The following is a 23,120-nucleotide window of genomic DNA, read 5'->3' on the forward strand; positions in this document are numbered from 1 at the left end:
GTGTGTGTGTGTGGAGTCAGTGCACATGTGCACCAATGTGTCTTTTTAGTTTTGTTGCTATTCTTATGTTCTTCAGAGAGAGAGAAAGAGGTAGAGAGAGAGAGGTAGAGTGAGAGAGAGAGAGTCCATGCTTTCCAATCTATGGCTCCAAGGACCTTTTGGCCAGTTACCTAGCTCATAGACCTTCATGAAGGGGTATGGTGACCCAGCCTGGTGTGTGTGGGTCTGGTGACCCAGCCTGGCATATGAAGGGTTTGTGACCCAGTCTGTGAATGGGCTTGAGGGGTCTGGGAGCTCCAGACCTAGACCTAGCTTTACAATTGGCATCATGAACAGGATTAAGAGAGCTAGACAGTTGACACTGAGAGCAGGATTCTAGCCACCACAGATCTCCACAACATTCATGATGACTATGAGGTTATTATTATCCAGGGTTCTTAGTTTCTACTTTATTTGTAATCTCATTTTTTCCAAAGATATTCACAGCACACTTACCTAGCACAAATACAGTAAGATTGTTGAAATAGTAATAATAAATCAAAATCCCAAAATTGAGAATTAATTATATAATGGAATTCAGATTTGAATCATTTTCTAATGTATGAGGTAATTTATAAATCATCCTACTTCTTATATATTCAGTTTTTAAATTACGAATGTTCTTTATTTTTCAAGGTTTTTCCTCACCTGTGTCCTTATTAAGGTTAATATAAAGTCTCATCTAAGATACTGAGCTAGAAAAAGTACCTGGTTTTCTTGCCCTCAGTAGTATATGATTATGTTGCCCCTGATAAAATGTTCTATTTCAGGTACTGAGCATCTGTTCACTGCTGCAGGGCTCCTAAAGTGAGGAAGACAGTGTATTCCCTGGATACTGGTTATAATCTAGTAAAGTCTCCCTCCAGGGTTCTCCTCTTCCAAACTCTCTTCCACATTTTCATGAGGGTCATCTTTCTAAAACAGAAACATAATTGTGTCATTTCCCTGCTTAAATATGTCCAGGGACATTTGATGATAGTTAAAGGATTGTTGCTATTCAAGAATATTGAAGGTAGATGGTGAGAAAATTTGGTTCATTATGCTATTTTCTCTACTTTCATATGTTTGCAATTTTTCATAAGTTTAAAAGTAACAGAAAAAATGCCTAGGAACTCTCTCTTACCTACAGGAAAAGTTGAAAGTTATTAGCATGGCCTGTGGGGCCCTTCAACAGTCTATCCCAAATGTCTTTAGCTCCATCTTCTCTTATATTCATTTTATGCACCAGCTGCACTAAAGTCTTCGTACATTTGGTATTCTATTATGGTCCAGTCCCTTTTTTATCTACTATTCCTTCTATCTGGAATACCCTTCCTCCTGCACATAATTCACCTCCCACTTCTAAGCAATAAGCTCCCACTTAGACACAAATAATATTTACTCTGTGATGAGCCTCCCTCTAGCCCTGGGCAATAAATCTGTGCCTTCTTCATGCTCTTAACATCACACCTTTCCACATTATTGTAATTATTACTTATTTCTACTTCCCTACTAGACTGAGCTCTTGGATGTTGAGGACATGTTCTTTTAGTTTTATTTATGTTTACTTGTTTTTATTTATTGTATTTGTTTCATTTTATTATTTATTATTATTATATATTATTATGTCTCCAGTTTCTAGGCACTTCATGTTGTAAATATGAATGAATATATTGTATTACTTTTATCAGTTGGAATTATCAAGCTAATAATAATGTCATTTATTATTACAAGTTGAAATAACAGTGTTTCTCTTAGTTGTTTAAGGTTTTTAAAGTAAGGAGTGAAGTAAAGACAAATTGATAAAATTCCTTGCCATTTTCTATTAAATATTGACTTTATATATTTATTCTGCATGAAAAATGGTTTGCATGTGAAACAAGTAATATCCAGTAGTAGGTGTAACCAAGTCATGTCTTATAGAAATAAGAGATTTTAATTTCTTTTACTTAATAGACTTTTAAGTATTTTATTTTCCTGGTGAGCACAGTTTCTCACAGAATTTTTTTTTCCTCTTCTCTGGTTTGGCTGAGCCCTAATAAAAGTAATCTAGAAGTCAGTGCAATAAGTGAAACATTGAACATTTAAAATATTTAGCAAAGGCAATGGACTAGATTTAATCAGTACATTCTTATTTTTATCTACACCACAAAAATTTACTTTTAAATCTAATAGCACAATTTACTCTTCTTTTTAACTGACAGTTCTTTCTCGATTAGTAGTTGCCTATTTTCTATGAGAGTTCATGTCTTATGTATATTTTTAGGCCTCAAGAAATCAATAAAGAAGAACTAGAGGGAAATAGCATGAGGTGTGGTAGAAAGCTTGCCAAAGATGGTGAAGTAAGTATAGGTTGTGACTCTTACTATTCTCATACAAATTGTTGTCTTATCAGTGCATAATATACTTCAAGTAACAATCATGACACCTGTTGTAACTCAGAATAGCTTACTTGATATAGTTTCTATAGCACGATCTCCTGGGCAAGGAGTCATGCCACTGCGCTCAGTGGTGATTGATTACTCAGCCTTGTGTGAGACAATTAAATTTAAACTGGGTCCAGATAAGAGACATAAGAAAAGGATCCCTGAGGAAATCGTGTTAAGTCATTCTATTTTACAATTTCCCTCAATCAAAGACTTGCAAACTCTTTGATTGCAGCCCACGTTAAAAATCACCTTTTTTCACTACTATCCAATATAAGTGAAAGAAAAGTATTTAAAGTAATACTTACCACTGCTGTGTCCAGAGATCCTATTTTCTGTATTACTTTTTTTTAAAGCTGATTGTGATCTATTCAATTGATTTTACAACCAACTAATGGGACATGAACTGTATTTTAAAATATTTTATCCTAATTAATTGTAATTTTCATCTCTAAAAAAAATTCAGCCTAATTTAGATACCCATTTGGTTATTGTTCTCCCAAAATTTCCCTCATTTTATTTTTAATTTTTAAAAGTTAATTATTTTATGTTTGCATTTATAATTGTGATGAGTGTTCGAGTATGAAAGAGGAGTAGTTGTCTTCTTTACTCATTCTTTCTTGTGCTGCTTCCGGATCTTGTTCTTCTCTTGTTCCTCATCAAAACACAGCCCCTTTAAAGCAAATACCTCTACTACACCACCTACTTCCCTTACTGTGGCCATCATTCACTAGGCTCCCTGTCTTTCTTTATTACTACTCTCGTTACTGGTTGTGGTGATTTCAGTATCTCTGTTGCCTGACCTTCCTTCCCCCAGTGATCATGTACTCCACCCTCCCTCAGGCACCATTCCCATGAGCATATCCTTACTTTTTACATTACTAATGACTACACAGCCTTCAAAATCTCCATTTCAAGCATCTCATTTTCAGACTCCACCTCCTCTTTCTAGCTCTCTCTGTCTAGTACCTGGACTCCAGCAATTTTTTAACCCCACTGGGATGTACTTACTACCTTTTCCTATTACCTTTCTCACCACATTCCTACTTCTTTCTTTACCTGACTTAAATTTTATGTTCTATCTTAAAATTGGTCCCTTGCTTATACTCTTTAACTTCCCTGTTCCCTCTTTGACTCTGTTAGACTCACCTGGCCAAACCCCAAATCTTGTTAAATCCCAGCTTTCCATGCACCCCATGCCTACATCCAGACAGATGAAAGTGACTAAAAATAAACACCATACCCCAGTGGGTTTCACCTGAATGTTTTAACCATAAGTTTCAAGCACGTCTTTAGCGCTACATGGTTATGCTCGTACATTTCCCTAGTGAATTTATTATCTTCCCACTATCTGAGATGACGCATACCTTCTTTCCTCAAAAGGGCATCCTTATTCTTATCTAATGATCTTGCTTCTTACTGCAGTAGGAAGAGATTCTGTAATCTTCTTACTAAAAATTCTACCAGTCTACCTACATCTGTAGCTGTCTGCTTTTCCTCTTGTTAGAATGGATAAACTTTCTGCTTCTATCCTAGTCCTTCCCCTCTCCTTGTTCTAGACCTTATCCATGCTCACCTGGTCAAAAGCTTTGTTCCTACAGTTATCACCTCCCTCTCCAGCATCATCAGTTTTTCTCTTCTACTGGATTATTCTCATTTAGCATATAACATCCTGCAATATCACCTATCTTAAACTATGCCTTGGCCCCACATCCCCCTCTAGCTGCCATTCTATTTCTTTGCTCCCCTTTCAGGCAAAACTCACTGAAAAAAAGTTGCCTGTATTTGTTGTCTATACAACCCCTTTCCCTATGCATTGTTGAATCCACTCCAATTTATTCACACAACTCCACTGAAACTGCCATGCCAACATCACCAGTGATCCCACATTGACAAATCAGTTTTCAATCTTCTGAAAACTCTTGGCAACATTTATTCACTCACTCCTCATTGAAAGATTTTCACTACTTGACTTCCAGGACAGCATTCTCTGCTGCTTTTCTATTTCATTGGCTTCTCCTTCTAAGTCTTTGCTAGATCTTCTCCTCTTACTCAACAAATGTGGTGTGACTAGAGGCTCAATTCTTGGATTTCTTCCCTATCTATGCTCACTCCTGAGTAGTCTCATCTAGTCCCATGACTTTACAGCCCATCTGTATATACCTATGACTGCTAGTTCCAAATTCATATTTCCACCTGCTCAGTTGGCATCTTTCTTGGATACCTAATAGCATCTTAAATAAAACAGTCCCAAGCAGAATTTCTGGTTTTTGTCTCTAAACTTCCTTCTTCCCAGGTATTCTCCAACCCATGTGCATCCATTGCATTGGCTCCAAACTTTGGATGTATTTTGGATTCTTCTTTCTTTTGTACCACACCTTGTGTCCATAACAAATTCCTCAAGACCCTACCCCTGAAATATGTTCTTAGCATGTCTACCACTAACGCAGAGTCCAGGCTACCATTCTTTCTTGCCTGGGCTATTATAGTAGCCTCACACCTGCTCTCCCCATTTTACTCTCATTCCTTTACATTCTATTTTCCATACAACAGTCAAAGTGATATTTTTAAAATGCAAGTTAGATCATGTCACTTCCTTCCCTAAAATCTTCCATTATCCTCCACACTTGGAAGAAATCCAGTCTCTTCCTTACCATGGATGACTAGTCCCTACCTTTTCTGGCCCCTAACTGCCTCTATGACCTAATCTCCAGCTTCTATTCCTGCTAGTCACTGCCCCATCCACATAGCCCTTCTTGCTCTTCGATATGCCAAGCGTGTTTTTATCTCCAGAGCTTCGTACTTGCCATTCTCTCTGTCTAAGGCACTCTTTCCCCAGATAGCTACCCCATCTGCTCCTTCAGTGACTCACATCCTTACTCACCTAGCATCTCCTCGGAGACACTTTCCCTTAGCAGCTGTCTAAACTAGCAGTCTCCCCAGCTGCAAGCCCCCTCCTCTACCCCGTCACTCTCTCTGGATGGTTTCTTCTCTTCTATTCCATGAGTATTAGTCATCTCTTCTCCTACCACACAAACATATACACAGATTAAAATATAAATTCTACTAGGGCAGAAACTCTGTTTTATTTATTTATTTATTTTTTATCCCTTTACCGGTCATCTTTTATTTTTTTTTTATTTATTATTTTTTTAAATTTTATTTTGTCGATATACAATGTGGTTGATTATTGTGGCCCATTACCGAAACCTCCCTCCCTCCCAACAATGTCCTTTCTGTTTGCTTGTCATATCAACTTCAAGGAATTGTAGTTCAGAAACTCTGTTTTATTTACTGCTGTGTCTCCACTGCATAGATCAGTGCCTGGCATATAATATGTGCTCAATAAATACCAGTTAAATATTGAATTAATGTTATAATTCAGGTGTCAACCAAACACATAAAGCCCTAACTTAACTTCCCTATACCACACCACCTTACCTAATATTCACTTATTAACTATTAACTGATAGTGTAAACAAACAAACTTGTAAACATCATGATAATATTTAAAGTAATCCAGTTGTGTTTATTACTGTTGGTAAATTACTTAAGGCATTTTAGAGTATTTTTAAAGCAAGGTGGATTTTAATGAGTTCATATTACCTCCATCTAGACCACTAATACCCTAAGTTATACCTACATAGAGTTGCAGTAAAAAGCCTTATTATCTATGACAGAATTGAAGTGTGGAGAGGTATTGAAACAGATCATGAAGAGAAAATACTAGGAAAATAGCTCAAGGAATGATGATCATAAAGCTGCTTTTCTGGCTTAGTTATATAGTTTTCTGTTGTAAGCCTTCAGGGGAAAGGCACCGACGAAAAGTAGGGGACCCATGAGAGAAACATTTGGAATGAGTTAGAGAAAAAAAGACATTTTGAACTTTTTATTTTTGACTTGATAATATGATAAACTGAAATACGTCTCTCTTTTGTATTTATTAGTACTGCTGGCGGTGGACAGGTTTTAACTTCGGCTTTGACCTACTTGTAACTTACACCAATCGATACATCATTTTCAAACGCAATACACTGAATCAGCCATGTAGCGGATCTGTCAGTTTACAACCTCGAAGGAGCATAGCCTTTAGGTAGGATGAAATTCCTCCACCCCACTCCTCCTCGCTCTAGAGGAAATATAAGAAATAGAACAAAACATTGATAATTTACTCCAACAATAGAACTTTGATAACATACAGTATATGTGAAAGTGCTAGGAAGTGATAAGGCTTCATTCCTATGAAATGTATTGTTAATAGTCAAAATCATAAGATCTAGTTAGGGAGAACAAATACGCTAGAATATGAACAATGTAAGCCTGATGCTGGGCTTGAAGACTTGTTGCTATTCGTAGCGAATAAAAGATCCAAACTAGGGCCGAGCCCGTGGCGCACTCGGGAGAGTGCGGCGCTGGGAGCGCAGCGACGCTCCCGCCGCGGGTTCGGATCCTATATGGGAATGGCCGGTGCACTCACTGGCTGAGTGCCGGTCACGAAAAAGCCAAAAAAAAAAAAAAGATCCAAACTAGAAATATGGCAAGATATTTTTCTAGGAAAACAGGTCTGGTATTATCCTCAACTTTCTATAGGATTTATATGTCCAACTTTGCTTGATAGTTGAGCTGGCAATCTTTTTCTGGAGAGGATACTATAGGCTAACAAGTTGGAAAATTGCTTAATGAACAGATTATTTAGAAGATGTATATTTATACTTGTCTTACTTTATATATAAAAATTAACTCAAAATGAACCAAAGATCTAAACAAAAGAGCTGAAACTGAAACCATGGGAAGAAAACAGGGGAAAAGCTTCATAACATTTGATTTGGCAATGATTTCTTCAGTATGACACCAAAAACACAGGCAACAAAAGAAAAAATAGATAAATTAGACTTCATCAAAATTGAAAACTTCTTGTGCATCAAAGACAGACAATGAAGTGATAAAGGTAGCCCATGGAATAGGAGAAAATATTTGCAAACTATATATTGGATAAGGAGTTAATATCCCGACTATCTAGAGAACTCCTAAAACTCTACAATAAAAAAAAGAATCTCAATTCAGAAATGGGCAAAGGACTTGCATATAAACATTTCTCCAGAGAAGATATGCAAATGGTTAATAGGCACATTGAAAAGATGTTCAACATCACTAATCATTAAATGTAAATCGAAACCGCAATGAAATACCACTCCACACCTATTAGGATAACTATTACTAAAAACAGAACAAAAATAAGTGTTGTTGAGGATATGGGATAACCTGAACCCTTGTGTGCTGCTGGTGGCCAAATAAAATGACAAGCCACTATAGAAAATGGTATGGCATTTCCTCAAAAAAATTGAACATGGAATTATCACATGATCCACCAATTCCTCTTCTGGGTATATACCCAAAAGAATTGAAAGTATGGACTCAAACAGATATTTGTATATTCATGTTCATAGCAGCATCATTCACAATAGCTGAAAGGTGGAAGCAACCCATGTGTTCATTGACAGATGAATGGATGAACAAAATTCAGTATATGTATACAATGGAACATTTTCAGCCTTAAAAGGGAAAGATTCTGACACACGCTAAACATGGACGAAACTTAAAGACATTATGCTGAGTGAAATAAGCCAATCATAAAAGGACAAATGTTGTATGATTTCACTCATATGACGTACCTAAACTACACAAATTCACAGAAACAGAAAGTAGACTGGTGGTTGCCAAGGGCTGGGGGAAGGGAAAATGGGGAATTAGTGTTTAATGGGTACAGAGTTTCAGTTGCAGAAGATGGAAATGTTCTGGAGATGGGTGGTGGTGGTGGTTTTAGAACAGCGTGAATGTATGTATCACAGAACTGTATACTTAAAAGTGGTTAAAATGATGATTTCTGTTATGTATTTTTTACCACAGTATAAAAGGGTCATTTATAAATTATATCTCACTAAGATAAAGTCTTTTATCAAATACAAGACTTACAGAGAATATGGAAGAGAAAAAAATATTAAAGTGAGAGAGGGCTTGTGTAAATTAATCTGTGGTTAAAGTCATGTTTTTTTGTTTTCATCTTAGATTACGTTTGGCTTCTTTTGACAGTAGTGGAAAACTAATATGTAGTAGAACAACTGGCTATCAAATACTTACTCTTGAAAAAGATCAGGTATGTTTGATTATTTTTTTGTTGTGTCATAATATATGTCTTTTGAATCCTCTTTTGAAATTTCTTAAGTAGAATTAACATTAAAGTGACGTTTTGATTTAAAGACTGGTTTGAAAGTTTTTTGAAGGTAAAGATGAAAGTACCACCTTTACTTCTGCATAACTTATCCCATCTCACTAGAAGCGTTAACTCAGAGAAAAGAAGAAAAAAGAGAACAATTTGATTTGAGGGGCAGGGGAAAGGACATTTTTGTTTATCCTGAATATCATCTTCAAAAAGTTATGAGTTTGTAACTTCTTTATCCATTGTGTACATAAGTGCTTTATTTATATGTTAACAGCAGACATCTGGAAGATGATCCAGCATGTCTCCATAGCTCCTGAATAGTAAAAGAGTAGTATTCTCTAGCACATTAGGTTTATAAAATGACAAGTATCTATAATGTTCCCAAAATTATCCCTAAAGCCATTTGTTTCTTCATATACCTGTGCATGTAGAGGTTTCAAATGTTATGAGGAGAAAATATACAATTTTCAAAAAGTAAAGTGAAAGCTTTTAAAATATTGAGATTTATTTCTAGTAAAACTAATCACCATTCCAAAGGGCATACTGTTTTAGTAAAGAGCCTGTATAGTTCACATAAATTGTGAGAAGTCAGCGGTTTTCCTGAGACTGAACAGAGTACTGTACAACATCCTTAGCATTGCAAGGAACCCTAGAAATGATAGATATAACCTCACATGTCCTACATGAGAACTCATTTAGCAGCATTTTTACAGAGGTTCTCCAGCCATTGCTGGAACTTCAGCAACAGAGACTGACCATCTCCCATGGTAGACAGTAAGTGAGAAAGTCCATCTCAAGGCAGATATACAGTGTGAAATTTGAAATCTGCTTCTGTTGGAATTCTCTATTGGTACTCATGCCCTCTGGAGCTGATTGTGACTCCAGAGGGTATGACTATCTTTACTTTCTACCTGGAACTTCATAAAAAAAAAAAAACTATCATGGCTCAGAGCAGCAAGAGATTGAAAAAGCACCAGTCCAAGATAATAGTTGCATTCCAAATGATCGGTGGTTTGTTTATTCAGCAAACGTTTGAGTCCCTACTATGTGCTAGAGTCTATGCTAGGAGTTGAAAAAATCAAGACAAGCTTGTGTTAATATGGTGTAGTAGAAGTAGCATGATAGAATGAGCTCAGATTAGTGTGCAACATTGAGGGGGAATTCTCTAACCTGTATTGTTGGTTAGGGGTGGGTGTGGTTATTGGAGGAGGAGGAGAAGGGAAGACAGCTCAGGGGAAGAACTTTCCTCTCTGGGAAAAGTTGAAAAATGAGTGGATACCTGAACCAAGCCTCAAATGATAAGTAAGATAGAGGCAAAGGAGCACATGGGTCACTCAAGGATCTGAAAGAGGGTTGGAAGAGTTCAGTACAGCTGGAGCAGGGTACAATGGGCTGTGGATGCAGTTTGGAAGGATTTTATTTGGGGAGTTGAACAAGGGAACTTCAAAAAGTTCATGGAAAGATTCGTATTATTTTTTAATTCTATTTTTCCATGAACTTTTAAAGTACTCTCATATATGTGTGTTTTACGTAGGTTATAGATGTTTGTTGTAGAAAAAATAGAAAATATAAATAAGTGGAGACAAAAATACGTATACCTCTCAGAGATACACTGCTGACATTTTTTTCTTCACCTGTATATTTTTTTCCAAATTGGGTCTTACTATTAACTATTTTATGACCTGCTTTTTCTTTTATGCTGAAAACATATAGTTTAGCGTTAGCCAGCTGGACTCAGTTTAGATGATTCTAATTTTGTTTGCAACATCCTAAGCATTGTAATCAGGAGCCAGTTAAACATATGCTGCTTTCTTTCCATCAGGCCTGATCAGGGTGTTGACCTTGGCCACATCATTGTCACAGAGCTTCTTCCCAGCCTGTTTGATTTGGTGCTTGTTGGCCTTGACATCTACAGTGAATACGAGTGTGTTGTCTTCTGTCTTCTTCGTGCAGACCAGTGGTCAGGGGGAACTTGATAGTGGCATAGTGGTCAAGCCTGGGGGAGAAGCAAAATGGGGCCACCTGGCGTGGGCCCAGTAGAAAAAAGCATAGGCCCTCTTTTGGAGCCCAAGTCCAGGAGAGATTAGGTAGCAATTATAACCCTTTTTCTGCTACATTGTTGTACATAGCTTTTCTTATCAATAAATATGTATCCACAGCATCATTTTAATTGACTGTACAACATTAATTGTTTTTAGGTATACCATAATTTAGATAATTCCTCTTTATTGGATAAAGTTGTTTCTCATTTTTTTCATTATTATAAGAAATGTACATATATCTTTGTACCTTTTGATTTTTTAAAAGATAAATTCCAAGAAGTAGAGTTCTTGTCAAGTGGTGCATACATTTTTTAATGGCCAAATTGCCCTCCAAACATACTGTCCAATTTACACTACCCCCAGCAATATAATACAGTATACCCAATATATAGTGTGTTATCATTCTTTCTAATCTTTCCCCTGATGTAGTAAGTGAAAAATTATATTTGTTTTAATTTTCATTTATTTGGTTACTGGTATAGTTGGGTTGTTGTATACTTATTTGTCATATTATCTTGTGTAAATTGACAGTTTATATATTTTCTTTTTAATTTTTTATTAAGGTGTTCATTTTTTCTTGTTAATTTTTAACAGCTTTTACGTAGTAAAAGTAGTAACTGGTGATGTGCTATAGTTTTTTCATTTTTGTCATTTGTCTTTTCAACCTTCAAAACACTCTGTCAATCTTTTTCTTTAATGATTTCTTCTTTTGGTGTGATGCTTATGTATCTCTCTACAATTTATAGTTTTTCCCATTTTGTTCCTATATATTTCCTAGAAATATAATGCTAAGGGTATTATATTTCAGTTGCTAATACTGAAATTAATCTTTTTTTCTAATAGTTTTTATGACATAGGAAAGCTAGTGATTTTTGATAATTTTATAACTATTCATCTTACAAGACTGTGCTGACTAGATTTGTGTTATACAAGGTTCTCTCAGCAATGTGTGGAATCATGATAATAGCAGGAAGACAATTTAGTGATTATATTGCTATAATCCAGATAAAAAATGATGAGACTCGTAACTTAAGGAAGGTGGCAGTGGAGATAAGAAATGTTGATGGGTTCTAGAAATAAAGTAGTGCAAACTGACAGAATTTGGTTTTTAATTGTGTGTGCAAGTGAGAAAAGTAGTCAAAGACTGTTCCTGATTTTCTGATTTTTAGGCAACTTGATTTATAGTAGTGGTTTTTCTTGAGATTTGAATTATAGGAAGATAAACAAATATGACTTAAAGTGTTGGTGTTGGTGAAGAGATGATGAATTCAGTTTAGGACATATTTAATTTGAGGGCATCGAGGTGAAAATTTGACAGGCTGGAGGATAAATGGATCTGGAATTTATAAGCAATGCCTGGCCTAGAAGTAATGATTGGGTGAGATAACTTACAGGAAATGTGGAGAATATGACAGGGTGGAAACCTAGGCACCCCTGGTATTTTAAGGGGTGGACATAAAAAGTAACCTGGTAAGACATTCAGGAGCTGGGATGGGGAGTCAAAGCCAATTTGCAAGAGTGAAAATGTAGATGGTCCTGAAAGAAAGGAAGGAGCCAGTAGTTGAGGATTTGAATTTGAGTTGCTTTAAATCAAAGAGAAGGGAGTTGGATTTATGGGTCCTGGAATTTAGATCTGTAAGATAGAATGTGGGACAAGTAATAAAGGTATAGTATAGAAGAAGTAGCATTAACCTCAGGGAAGCAGGGAATTGTACATGAAGATGAAGAAATAATCATATGGAAGTGGAAATGGGGACCTAGGAAGATCCTGTTGCTCTTCCTGCTGCTGTGATGTGTGGGCTCTGCAGCTTCTACTCCGTAGTGGAACGAGGAAAGTGCAACTTTGCTGTACAGGTGCTTAATGCAAATGTAGGTATAAATTGAGCCCTCAGATGGAGTTAAAGGTTTGAGGAAGCTAGGATTAGATCTGTCTTTTTTAGGGATGGAGAGTGGGGATTAACACAATTTAATATTCAAAAACTGGTGTGTCCACTCAGCCCCCAAGTGGTGTCCACATGACTTCCTTCTTTTCCCATAGTTGGCTCTTTAACTTACCCTACTCCTCCCCAACCTTAACTATACTCAGATACCAAAGTGCTAATCTTTCTTGGAGCCTTTGTTTTGCCATGGTACAGAATCTTGATTTTTATCATCAGATATGCATGTTGTCAAAGCATTTGTCCTCAACAAATTTAGCAAATGTACCTTCATCCAGGTTATTGACACAAATTTTGACTAGGTCAGGATGACTTAAGCATCTAAAGATCAACTGTGCTTTGACATCATTCTTCTCTGGTGACACTGTTAGCATCATCAGCCTAGGTGATGGCCTTGTCTGATTTTGTTCACTGATGTTTTTCTAAAACATTACTTTCCCTCTTTTTTGGGGGGGAGGGGGTGTATAAAGAGAGATGGTGTGTGTGTGTGTGTGTGTGTGTGTGAGAGAGACATTTGTATTCTGTACCTTCTTTATCTAAATTTATCTTGCTACTCCCCCAGCATAGAAGCTGTGTCTAGTTGAGCCTACTTCAGTCATTTAGACACTCTAATTTTAGTCCCTTTGTCATTTCAGGAACACATGCCTCAGTAAAAAATTAAAAATTCTAGATTTAAACAGTGTTTAATAGTCTGTTTTCTAAAATGTATAAAATAAAGTGAAACTAATGCATATATTGCAGAGAATGTATCTCAAGTATTAAAGTAGGAATTCTCACATCATTGTTGCTGCTTTTACTCTGAGGATTTATTCTGTTCACCAGAGGCTGCTGGTAAAGGATATGTGAGATTCCAAAGAGATCTATAGCATTAGTGATGTTTATATTTGTGGCTCTCAGGTGTAGTATCAACTCCTGCCTCTGTGGGAGTTCAGAGCATTCTCATGTGTATTTATGTAACTGAACCAGAAGTTGCTTTTACGTGACAATGTATTTTATGTTCCAGGAGACAAATAACATGTTTGTCATAGGGACAGAGGGAAATCTTAGACAAGAGTAAGAGTACTGCTTGTTGCTGATAATAATGATTCCCCCCCTTCATCCCAATGATTTGCTATATCTAATGGCCATCAGAAATTGAATCCAAATGAGAAGTTTATATATTTCTGCACACTGTATCTGTTCATAAGATATGTAGGTACTTAATAGAAATTTCTGCAGTAATGGAAATACAATTTTTAAATACTTAATATATAGCTGGCTTTGCTAAACCCTCTGTGCATTGTCTTATTTAATCCTCAGTGTAATCCTATAAGGCGAGTACTCTTATTGTCCCCATTTTATAGTAAGGAAGTTACAGTTGACAAGGTCACAAAGCAAGTGGGTGGGCGTTTTAAGATTTGAGCTGTGGCTCTCAGACTCCAGAAGCAAGTTAACTCCATACTATCTCCTTTGGTTCAGTCAATTCAATAGTTTGGGTTTTTATTTAATTATTTTATTTTTTAAATGTTGCTATCTACTTATTAAACCTATAAATCTGTCTTATAGGAACAAGTGGTGATGAACTTGGACAGCAAGCTTCTGATCTTCCCTTTATATATCTGCTGTAACTTCTTGTATATATCGCCAGAAAAAAGAATTGAAAATAATCGTCACCCAGAAAACCCAGAAAACTAAGGATCTCATCAGTTGGAAACAGTAGCACTTTGAAAACTTTTTAGGCCAGTTTTAATTTAATGGCCCTACTGATATTCACATTTAAGGTGACTAACAATGACAAAGGCCTTATGAACTGTACAGATAATACCGAAGATTATTTTTATCCTCATTACATGTCTATGCATACATCAAAAAACATTTTAAAGCCAAGAAAATATCTGTCAAACCACTTAAGTAATACAGATGTCAACTCATGCCTTTAATTTAGCATCAGTAAAAAATTGCTGTAGGTAAATTTCACTATCTCTGCAACAAAATATAGATTTAATTTTTAGCTTAAACTTTCATCCTACTAATGTTATAGTGAACCTCAGTTATCCATCGGTAAATTTATTTTTACTTGGCTAAAAGAACGCTAAAGGAATAATTTGAATGACTAATTATAAATTTTCTCTCAATTGGTGCATTTAAAGCTGTTCTTTAATTTTTTCAGCTGCTCATTATGATTTTTCGTTTTAGTCTAATATCTTTCCAATCTTTTAATTGTTAAATACTTTTTTCATAGTTTTGGAGACGAAGCTGAGGATCTTTTTATTAAACATAAACATTTTCATGCTATTTTCTTTTAATTTAGCTTTCCTAGGATTTTAGCAACAGCAAAGAAAATCAGCTTTGGACCTTCAAATAAACTTGAATGAGGGAAAAATCAGTTTGATTCTGAGGATATTACTTTGCCTTACATAGTCTTTTCTTTGATGTTCTGTACACCTTTATTATTAGGTTATAATTTATGTTCCAAATATTACATTTTAAACATTTTCTTATTCTTTGATCTTTAGAATTATTTATATTCAAATTTTAGTTGGGAATCCTGTTTCCTTCTTAAGCTCAGGACTTTATTACCTCTGAACTGAGTGCCTTTGAGTTACACATACTAATAGAAATTTCATAGTAAATGTAAATAAGGTCAAAGGATCTAATACAGAAGCTGATATTAAAGTGTTAATGTAAAAGTAGAACTTATTTTTTGTCAAAAATGAGACGTACCCTTTTCATGATTTATATATGTTGGCTTCTTGTGCTTATTGTTATTTTGAAAATAGCCACGCTCATTTTCTTTTCAGTCAGAATAAGTAGTTTTGTGGTTAATGTATATTTTTAGTATTTTTTTTAAAATGCAAATCATTTTTATGTATCTGTGCAAATAATAAATGCCCATTTGTAAAAAGAATAAATAAGCTTTTACATAAAGTGAACCAAAAAAACTTAATTGAAACCAGAATTTTTTTCTTTCTAGTTAGATTTTTTTCCACCTACTTTTAACTTCTGGAACTTACTGGTAGTTTTTCTTTTCCAGTAATGTGTGTGTACTGTAGTTTTCTTAATTGCCTTTGATCTTTCAAAATTCATCCACTTGGTTTAATTTAAAGGAACCTTTTAAATGCTTTCCCCTCCACCCCCAGAACTGTAGTTTAAATGTTTCTAATACAATGATTTGGTTGTATCAGGAGGATACATTTCTTATTTTTATGTTTGGTTATAATTATATCTCATGAGATGCTGTTGTTTGTTTCTTTGTTAATTACAGCATGAGAGTTTCCTTACCCTTTATGTATTAATATTATAGGTGTATATATATATATATATACACACACACACACACACATATATACCCAACTTAAATTGAATTATTTGAATAATTAAAATTTTACAAATCTTGGAAGTAAAGATAATTAAAGTTGGAGTATACTAATGAGTGAAATAAGCTATCATTTTACTTATATAAATTAACTGGCCAAATTGGAATTATATATGGTTCCAGTCCATTGTTCTTTCCTGGCCAAGTTGCTTGTCATCCATAGTCAGGATAATTATTTCCATAGTCATATAAGTTACATTCTCATTTGAGAAAGATAATTGTAAGCTAGTACTTCACATTGATAGTAAAGATCTGCTTTTGTTTTCTTACCAAATATTTTTAATGTGTTTGCGTACTGTTTTTTCTTTTTTCAATAGGAGTATATTCAGTAAAGTGTTAATAGTATTAGCTGAAATATCATATAAACTGTGTACATGAAAGATTTTGTGTTTGTCAACTTTTGCTTTACAGCCTCTATGAGTCTTTTTTTTTTTTTAACTGCTAGGGCTAGAAAACAATATTTACTCATTAATAATTATTTTTGCTTTTCTGTCAGTAAAGAAGAGGTCCTTAAGAGAATATGGTATAGAGTTTCATGCTAAATTATTAAAAAAGAATATGAATGTACTTTTCCTTTTTTTTTTTTTTAATGGACTTGGCTTGAATTTTAATAAGATAGACAAAATTGAGTGAAGAATAGTGGTACTCACTGTTTGTTTTTTTAACCAAGTGTTTAGCAGCTAACATTTTGTCACCTTTCAAGTCTTTCAATAGAATTACCATTATATGTGAACAGTTTTTAACATCAAATGCAAATATAGGGTTACCAGGTGTTACTGTGGCTATTTAAATTTAATTAAAATATTTATTTACTTATTTATTTTACAAATCAATCCACAAAAATTCATTATGTTTCTTTAAGCCAGCATCAGGTAAAAAGAGTAATTTGTAAAAAGACAATAGCAATAATTCATGCACAGAATCAATAGGAATAAATCTCTAACGAAATATGTACAATATTTATATGAAGAAAATTATAAAACTTAATTGGAAATATTAAATAAAACTTGACTAAATATCAAGAAATACCATATACATGTGTTGGAAGATACAATATTATAAAGATATCAATACTCCCAAATTAATCTAATCCAACACTTTGTTTATGTAATTGGAAAAGCTAACTCTAAGCTTTTTTTTCCACATTAAAACTTTTTTAATTTTTTAATTTTATTTTTAAATTTTTTTAAACTTTTTACTATGAAAGATTTAATACATACGCAATAAATCCAGCTACAGCAATCACTTATTCATGGCCAGTCTTATTTGTACCCCCCCACCTATTTTCTGCCTTCCCTCCGGATTGTTTTAAGTAAATCCCAGTATCATAGCATTCATCTGTATATATTTCAGTATGTGTATCTAAAAGCTAAGAATTCTTTTATAAAAGACGTAACTGCAGTATATAATCACATTTCTTAAATCAATAATAATTCCTTAATACAATCAAACACTGAACATATTTAAATTTCTCCAGTTCACTCCCCCTCCCTCTTAATTTCTTACACTTGATTTTTTAACATCGGGATCCAAACAAGTTCTGCTTGTTGCATTGGTTGCTATGTTAAAATTTTTTAAAATTAAAAATTTACTCCCTCAGTAAATTAACATTAATTTTTTCCCTCAGCATTAATTAATTAACATTAATTTTTCCCTCAACATTAGCCACATTGTAAGTGTGCAGTAGCCACACGTAGCTGCAGGCTACCATATTGGACAGTGCAGATAAGAATATTTCCATCACTGCAGAAAGTTCTGTCTGACAGAGGTGGTTTAGAATATTGGACTATTAATGGTAGAAACTGTGTTTAAAGTTATATTCTCTTACAGATGAACCCATGAAAACAGAAAAAATAATAGGGCCAGGGGAGCAAATGGTAAGTATAGATGACTTGTCAATCACCTGGAATGATATGTTCAAGCAATGTGGACCCAATCACTTGACTGAATTAAATAGAAGAAGAAAAAAAAAAGGCATAGTACAATTCCCTCTCCAACTAGAGAATTTTTATTTCTTCCCAAGGTCCAAGGTATAGGGGTACAAAAAGCAAAAAGTCTCAAACGGTATCAATCTTTATTTTTATTTATTTTATTGAATTTTTATTGAATCAAAATTTATTATACATATTTTTGGGGTTCAACATTGAAATATGTTGACCAAATCAATATTACTAGCATATATATTGTTACAAATCATAATTATTCTTTATCCCCCTTGTCCAATCCCTCCCCATCCCCTTATCCATCCCCCCTCCCCCTCTAATTACCGTAGATTTCCTCTCTCCCTCTGAAAGAATAATGGTTACTCTGTTGATTTGCTGCCCAAATGATCTGTCCAATGCTGAGAGGCATGAACAGGTCCCCAAATACAATCATAGAGCAGATGCCTCTTCTGTCACTCTGAAATGGGCTCTGTGGGAGGGACATCCTTCTCCTTAATCTCTGCTGGTGACTCTTCATGTGTCAATGCACTCCTCCAGTGGCTGGCGGACCATCTGCATGGTGGTTGTGGTGTCTTGCCACCTTTGCGGCAGCCATGGATATCATGGTGGCTGTGGTGGGCCACCCACGTGGAGGAGATGATTTTAGCATGCTCCTTGGTGCTGGCAGTATGCCTGGTTGTGGAAAGTGACCGATCCCTGGCTGCATACCCTGAGTCCCCAGGTGGGCCCCAAGGCGCTGGTACGGTGAGCCTGGTTGTGGGAGAGGGATCTTGTCCTCGTCTCCAAGCCATGGGTCCCCAGACGAGCCCTGAGGCACTGGTGAGCTGTGCCTGGTTGTGGGAGGGGGATCCAGTCTCCTTCTCTGTGCCCCAGGTCCCTGGGTGGGCCCCGAAGCGCTGGCATGGTGTGCCTGGTTATGGGAGGGGGGTCTGGTCCCCTTCTCCATGCCCCAGGTGGGCCCCAAGGCACTGACAAAGATGTGCCTGGTTGCAGAAGGGGGGTCCAATCTCCTTCTCCAAGCCCCAGGTCCCTGGGCAGGCCCCGAGGCATTGGCACAGTGTGCCTGATTGTGGGAGGGGGGTCCGGTCCCCTTCTCCATGCCCTGGGGCTCTGGCACGGTGTGCCTGGATGTGGGAGTGTGGTCTGGCTGGTCCCAGCTCTTATCCTCGGGTTCCTGGGGAGGGCCCCAAGGTGCTGGTCTTGTGAGTGGTTGTGAGCGGGGGCCTGCCCCTGACTCCATGCGTCATGTCCCATGGTGGGCCCCAAGGCATTGCTGGCGTGTCTGGGCCGGAACCAACTTTTTGTCCTATGCTTACTTCTAACATGGAGGAACTTCCTGTGGGAACCAGTACTTGAGCTGTGTGGTTGAATAAATCGCTGCTTTGCTGCTGTTTCTCTAGGGAAGACTTTTTATGCAGCTCAGGGTTTAATGGTTGACCTTATAGGTACTTCCAGCTCTCTAGGTACTCATTGCACGTGGGTTGTGTAGAAACTGATCTGGGCCTGAGTTTTTCCATCAAACTGCACCCCATGCAATTCTGCATTCCCGACCAGTCTCCTCTGAGTGGTCCTGTGCTGATTGGGGAGAGGTCCTTGCCGTGTCCCAGTGTTCCTCTGGTGGGCCCGTCTCCCCCACCACCCATGCTCCAAATACTTCCCATGGGACGGGCCCTGTGCTGGTCCCTTGCGATGACTCACCGGCTTCTGAATAGCCCCCCTTTTCAGCTGTTCTGGCTCCTCACTCCTGCATGGGTCCACAGGAACCCTGTTAGTGGTCTTGCTGGCCTGGGGGCCACCAAAGTCCTCTTCTCCCCTTCGCCTCCAAGTAACTCCATCTAAAGGGCACAGCTGCAGCTTCTGCCAGCTCCTGCTCCATGTGCTCCAGCATTAAAGCAGCCGTGGCCCAAAACGCTGAGAGCAGTTTTTTCTTTCTCTGTGTTTTTTCCCGCCTTCATGAGTTCCACAGGTCTCTCCTCCTCTTCCCCTGAGCTCCAGCGGCCCAGCTTAGCTGATGTTACATTTTTTATAGTTGTAAATTCGTTGATTTGTAGGAAAGAGTGACGCTGGGGACCGTCTATTCCGCCATCTTGACTGGAAACCTCCATCTTTAGCTAGTAATCAGATTACATTTAATTGGCAGGGGAGGGGGGAGGAATTGCTGACTCAACAGCATGCATTCATATGTAATGATAAAGTAGCATACTTTTGTAAAGACTAGTATTTATATGAAATAAGAGTAGGAAAGGTAAAATAAAATTTAACTTCCTAGGTCAAAATAAAATTTTCTAGGTCACTGAAGACCTTGTTATTAAGTCCTATAGGTTTGATGTGTTTTTTAATTCCTTTTAACGAACACTTAAAATTGACTACTCTATTCTTAAAAAGCAGCTTTCTCTTAAACTTCTCTGATATCTTACTCACCTGGTTTCTATTTCTCTTACTACTCCTTAGTCTTGTTTTGGTATTCTTCTCTGGCTGTCTCCAGGCACTTTTCTCTCCTGAGCCTGCACCTGTTGATTTTGTGCACTCTCATGGTTTCAAAAGAACATCTACATTCTGATGATTTCTTTTTCTGTAGTTCCAGCCTAGATCTCTCTTCTGAGCTCCCAGGTACACATCTAGTTGGCATCTCCTTGGGTGTTTAAAATGGCATCTCAAATTAACATGTCCAGATCTGAATACATCTGCTTTCCCCAGAATTTGTATTGATGCCTCATTTCAGCAAATGATGCTACCATCTACCCAGTTGTGCAAGCCAAAAACCTAGATGTCATTCTTGAATCTTTTAACATCCTCATGGTCTGCATCCAGAAATCACCAAGTTCTTTTGATTTTACTAACTATATCTCAAATGCAAGCCACTTCTCACTTTGCCCACTGCTACCATTCTCGTACAGGCTGCTATAATTTCCACCCTAGATTATTGTACCAGCCTCCTATGTGTTTTCCTTCTCTAATCAAGTCTCTATATTACCCAAAGTGTGCTCTGTGTAAACTCATAACTGATTCTCTCCTGCCCTTAAAACTCTTCAATGGCTCCCCATTTGCCCTCAGGACAACTCTTTTCTGTGGCTTACAACTCTGTTTTAGCCTGGTCTTTACATCTCCACACCTTGCTCCCTAGGTTGCTGCCATACTTTTCTTTTTCTTTTTTTTTTTTTTTTTTAAAAAGATGACCGGTAAGGGGATCTTAACCCTTGACTTGGTGTTGTCAGCACCACGCTCAGCCAGTGAGCGAACCGGCCATCCGTATATGGGATCCGAACCCGGGGCCTTGGCGCTATCAGCACCGCACTCTACCGAGTGAGCCACGGGCCGGCCCCTGCCATACTTTTCTTTAGTTCTCTAAAAAGCCCATCCTCTCCCTTGCTTTTTGTCCATGAACATGCACTCTCTGCCTGGACAATCTCTTCCACCTCCACATCACCCCATTTCACCCGGCTAGTTTCTGCTCTTACTTAGGGACTCATTTGGACTTCATTTCTCCCCGGAAACTTTTCTGGACAACCTCACCCTCAAAACCAGTCAGGTACTCATTGTATGTGCCCTCCTTATATCCTGTTCTTCCCCCTCAAGAACAGACTTGTGTCTTTTTCACTGTTTAATCCTCTGATAGGTGTGCAATAAATGTTTGCGTGATTAATAATTAACTGTATTAATCATGCCTTTTTATTTTTTTTTTTGATGTTTTGACATCTGGGGCCTTTCTGAGACTGCCCCTGCCAGGACTAACCAATTCCAAGAGATAGCAAATGACTTGCCTTGGAGCATGCCTTTCATATGCAAACCAGCCAATCCAAAGCCCATATCCCTAACTACCTCCTTCAAGGAACACTCACAAGCCACTATTCTCTTGCCTGAATCACACCAGGGCCAGGGACCAGAAAAATCCAAACAGCTTCTCACTCCAGAGTCTGCTGAAATGATTCACACTAGCCAGTCTTAAAGCTTCTTACCCTGCCTGCCTTACCAATTCCTGCCCATGAAAACCACCATGACATCTTTCACCCATGCTTTCCCCCCACTCTCTCTCCTGACCAACCCTGGTGCTACCCTGTGAGGCCATGAGGCAATACCATGCCTCCTGCTTCTAGGGACCTGTAAGTGAAAAATTCTTCCATCATAACAGTAATTTCCTTGTCTGCATCTTACCATACCTGATTAAAACAAATTCTAGCTACCTCTTAACACACATTTACTACATCTTGAAACACACATTTACTATGTGCTCATAACAACCTAAAGCACTCAATTTTATTATCCCCATTTTAGAGAGGAGCAAACTGAAAGCTTAAAGCTTAGGTATATTGCTCAAGGTGGCAAAGCAGTTGAGCAATGCAGTTGAAATGTAAACTCTGACTACCCAGAGCTGTTTTCCTTTTTTAAAAAATTATATGTATTTAAAGTGCACAACATGACGTTTTGCTATACATATACATAGTGAAAAGATTACTGTAGGCTTCTGGTCAAGATGGCGGAATAGATGGTCCCCAGCATCCCTCTCCCACAAATCAGCCAATTTACAACAAGAAGCAAGGAGAGCCAAACGAGGGCCACTAGAGCTTCGGAGTTCATAGAGGCAGGAGAAGAGGAGAGAGCTTTGGAGGTCAGGGAGGCAGGAGAAGCCATGATGAGAGAAAGAAAGGACTGCTCCCACCATTTCGAGCCCCAGCCACTTCAAGGCTGGAGCTGGTAAGCACACAGAACAAGAACTGGCAAAAGCTGCAGTTGTGCCCTTTGTATGAAGCTGCTTGGAGGCGGCAGGGGAGAAGAGGGCCTTGGTGGCCTCCAGGCCAGCAAGACCACTGACAGGGTTCCTGTGGATCCATGTAGGAGTGTAGGAGCCACAGACAACAGAAAAAAGCCACTCAGAGGCCAGTGAGTCATCACAAGGGACCAGCGCATGGCCCATCCTATGGAAAGTGTTTGGAGTGCGGGCAGTGGAGGAGATGGGCCCACCAGAGGAACACTGGGGCACAGCATGGACAGCTGATCTGCTGTCCAATCAGCACAGGACCACTCAGTGGAGACTGGTCAGGAATACAGAATTGCGGATGGCGCAGTTTGCTGAAAAGACTTAGGTCCAGACCAGAGTATTCACACAACCCAGGTGTGTCAGACCCAGAAGTATTTACAAGGTCAACCATTAAAACCTGAGCTGCACAAAAAGCCTTCCCCA

The 23,120-nt window shown here is 37.6% G+C and overlaps 1 protein-coding gene across 1 annotated transcript in view; it reads left to right on the top strand.

Annotated features, from left to right (window-relative positions):
• Window positions 1-14,717, top strand: part of GMCL1 (germ cell-less 1, spermatogenesis associated) — a 41,773-nt gene extending 27,056 nt beyond the window's left edge. Inside the window, exons 11-14 of the mRNA XM_063078707.1 lie at window positions 2,285-2,360; window positions 6,392-6,537; window positions 8,511-8,598; window positions 14,189-14,717. Of these exons, the coding sequence (XP_062934777.1) occupies window positions 2,285-2,360; window positions 6,392-6,537; window positions 8,511-8,598; window positions 14,189-14,317 (439 nt within the window). The 3' untranslated portion in view covers window positions 14,318-14,717. The remainder of the gene's footprint in view (window positions 1-2,284; window positions 2,361-6,391; window positions 6,538-8,510; window positions 8,599-14,188) is intronic.
• The last annotated feature ends 8,403 nt before the right edge of the window (window positions 14,718-23,120 follow it).

This window comes from Cynocephalus volans, chromosome 14 (assembly GCF_027409185.1).
Source record: "Cynocephalus volans isolate mCynVol1 chromosome 14, mCynVol1.pri, whole genome shotgun sequence".
Taxonomy (NCBI): Eukaryota; Metazoa; Chordata; class Mammalia; order Dermoptera; family Cynocephalidae; genus Cynocephalus; species Cynocephalus volans.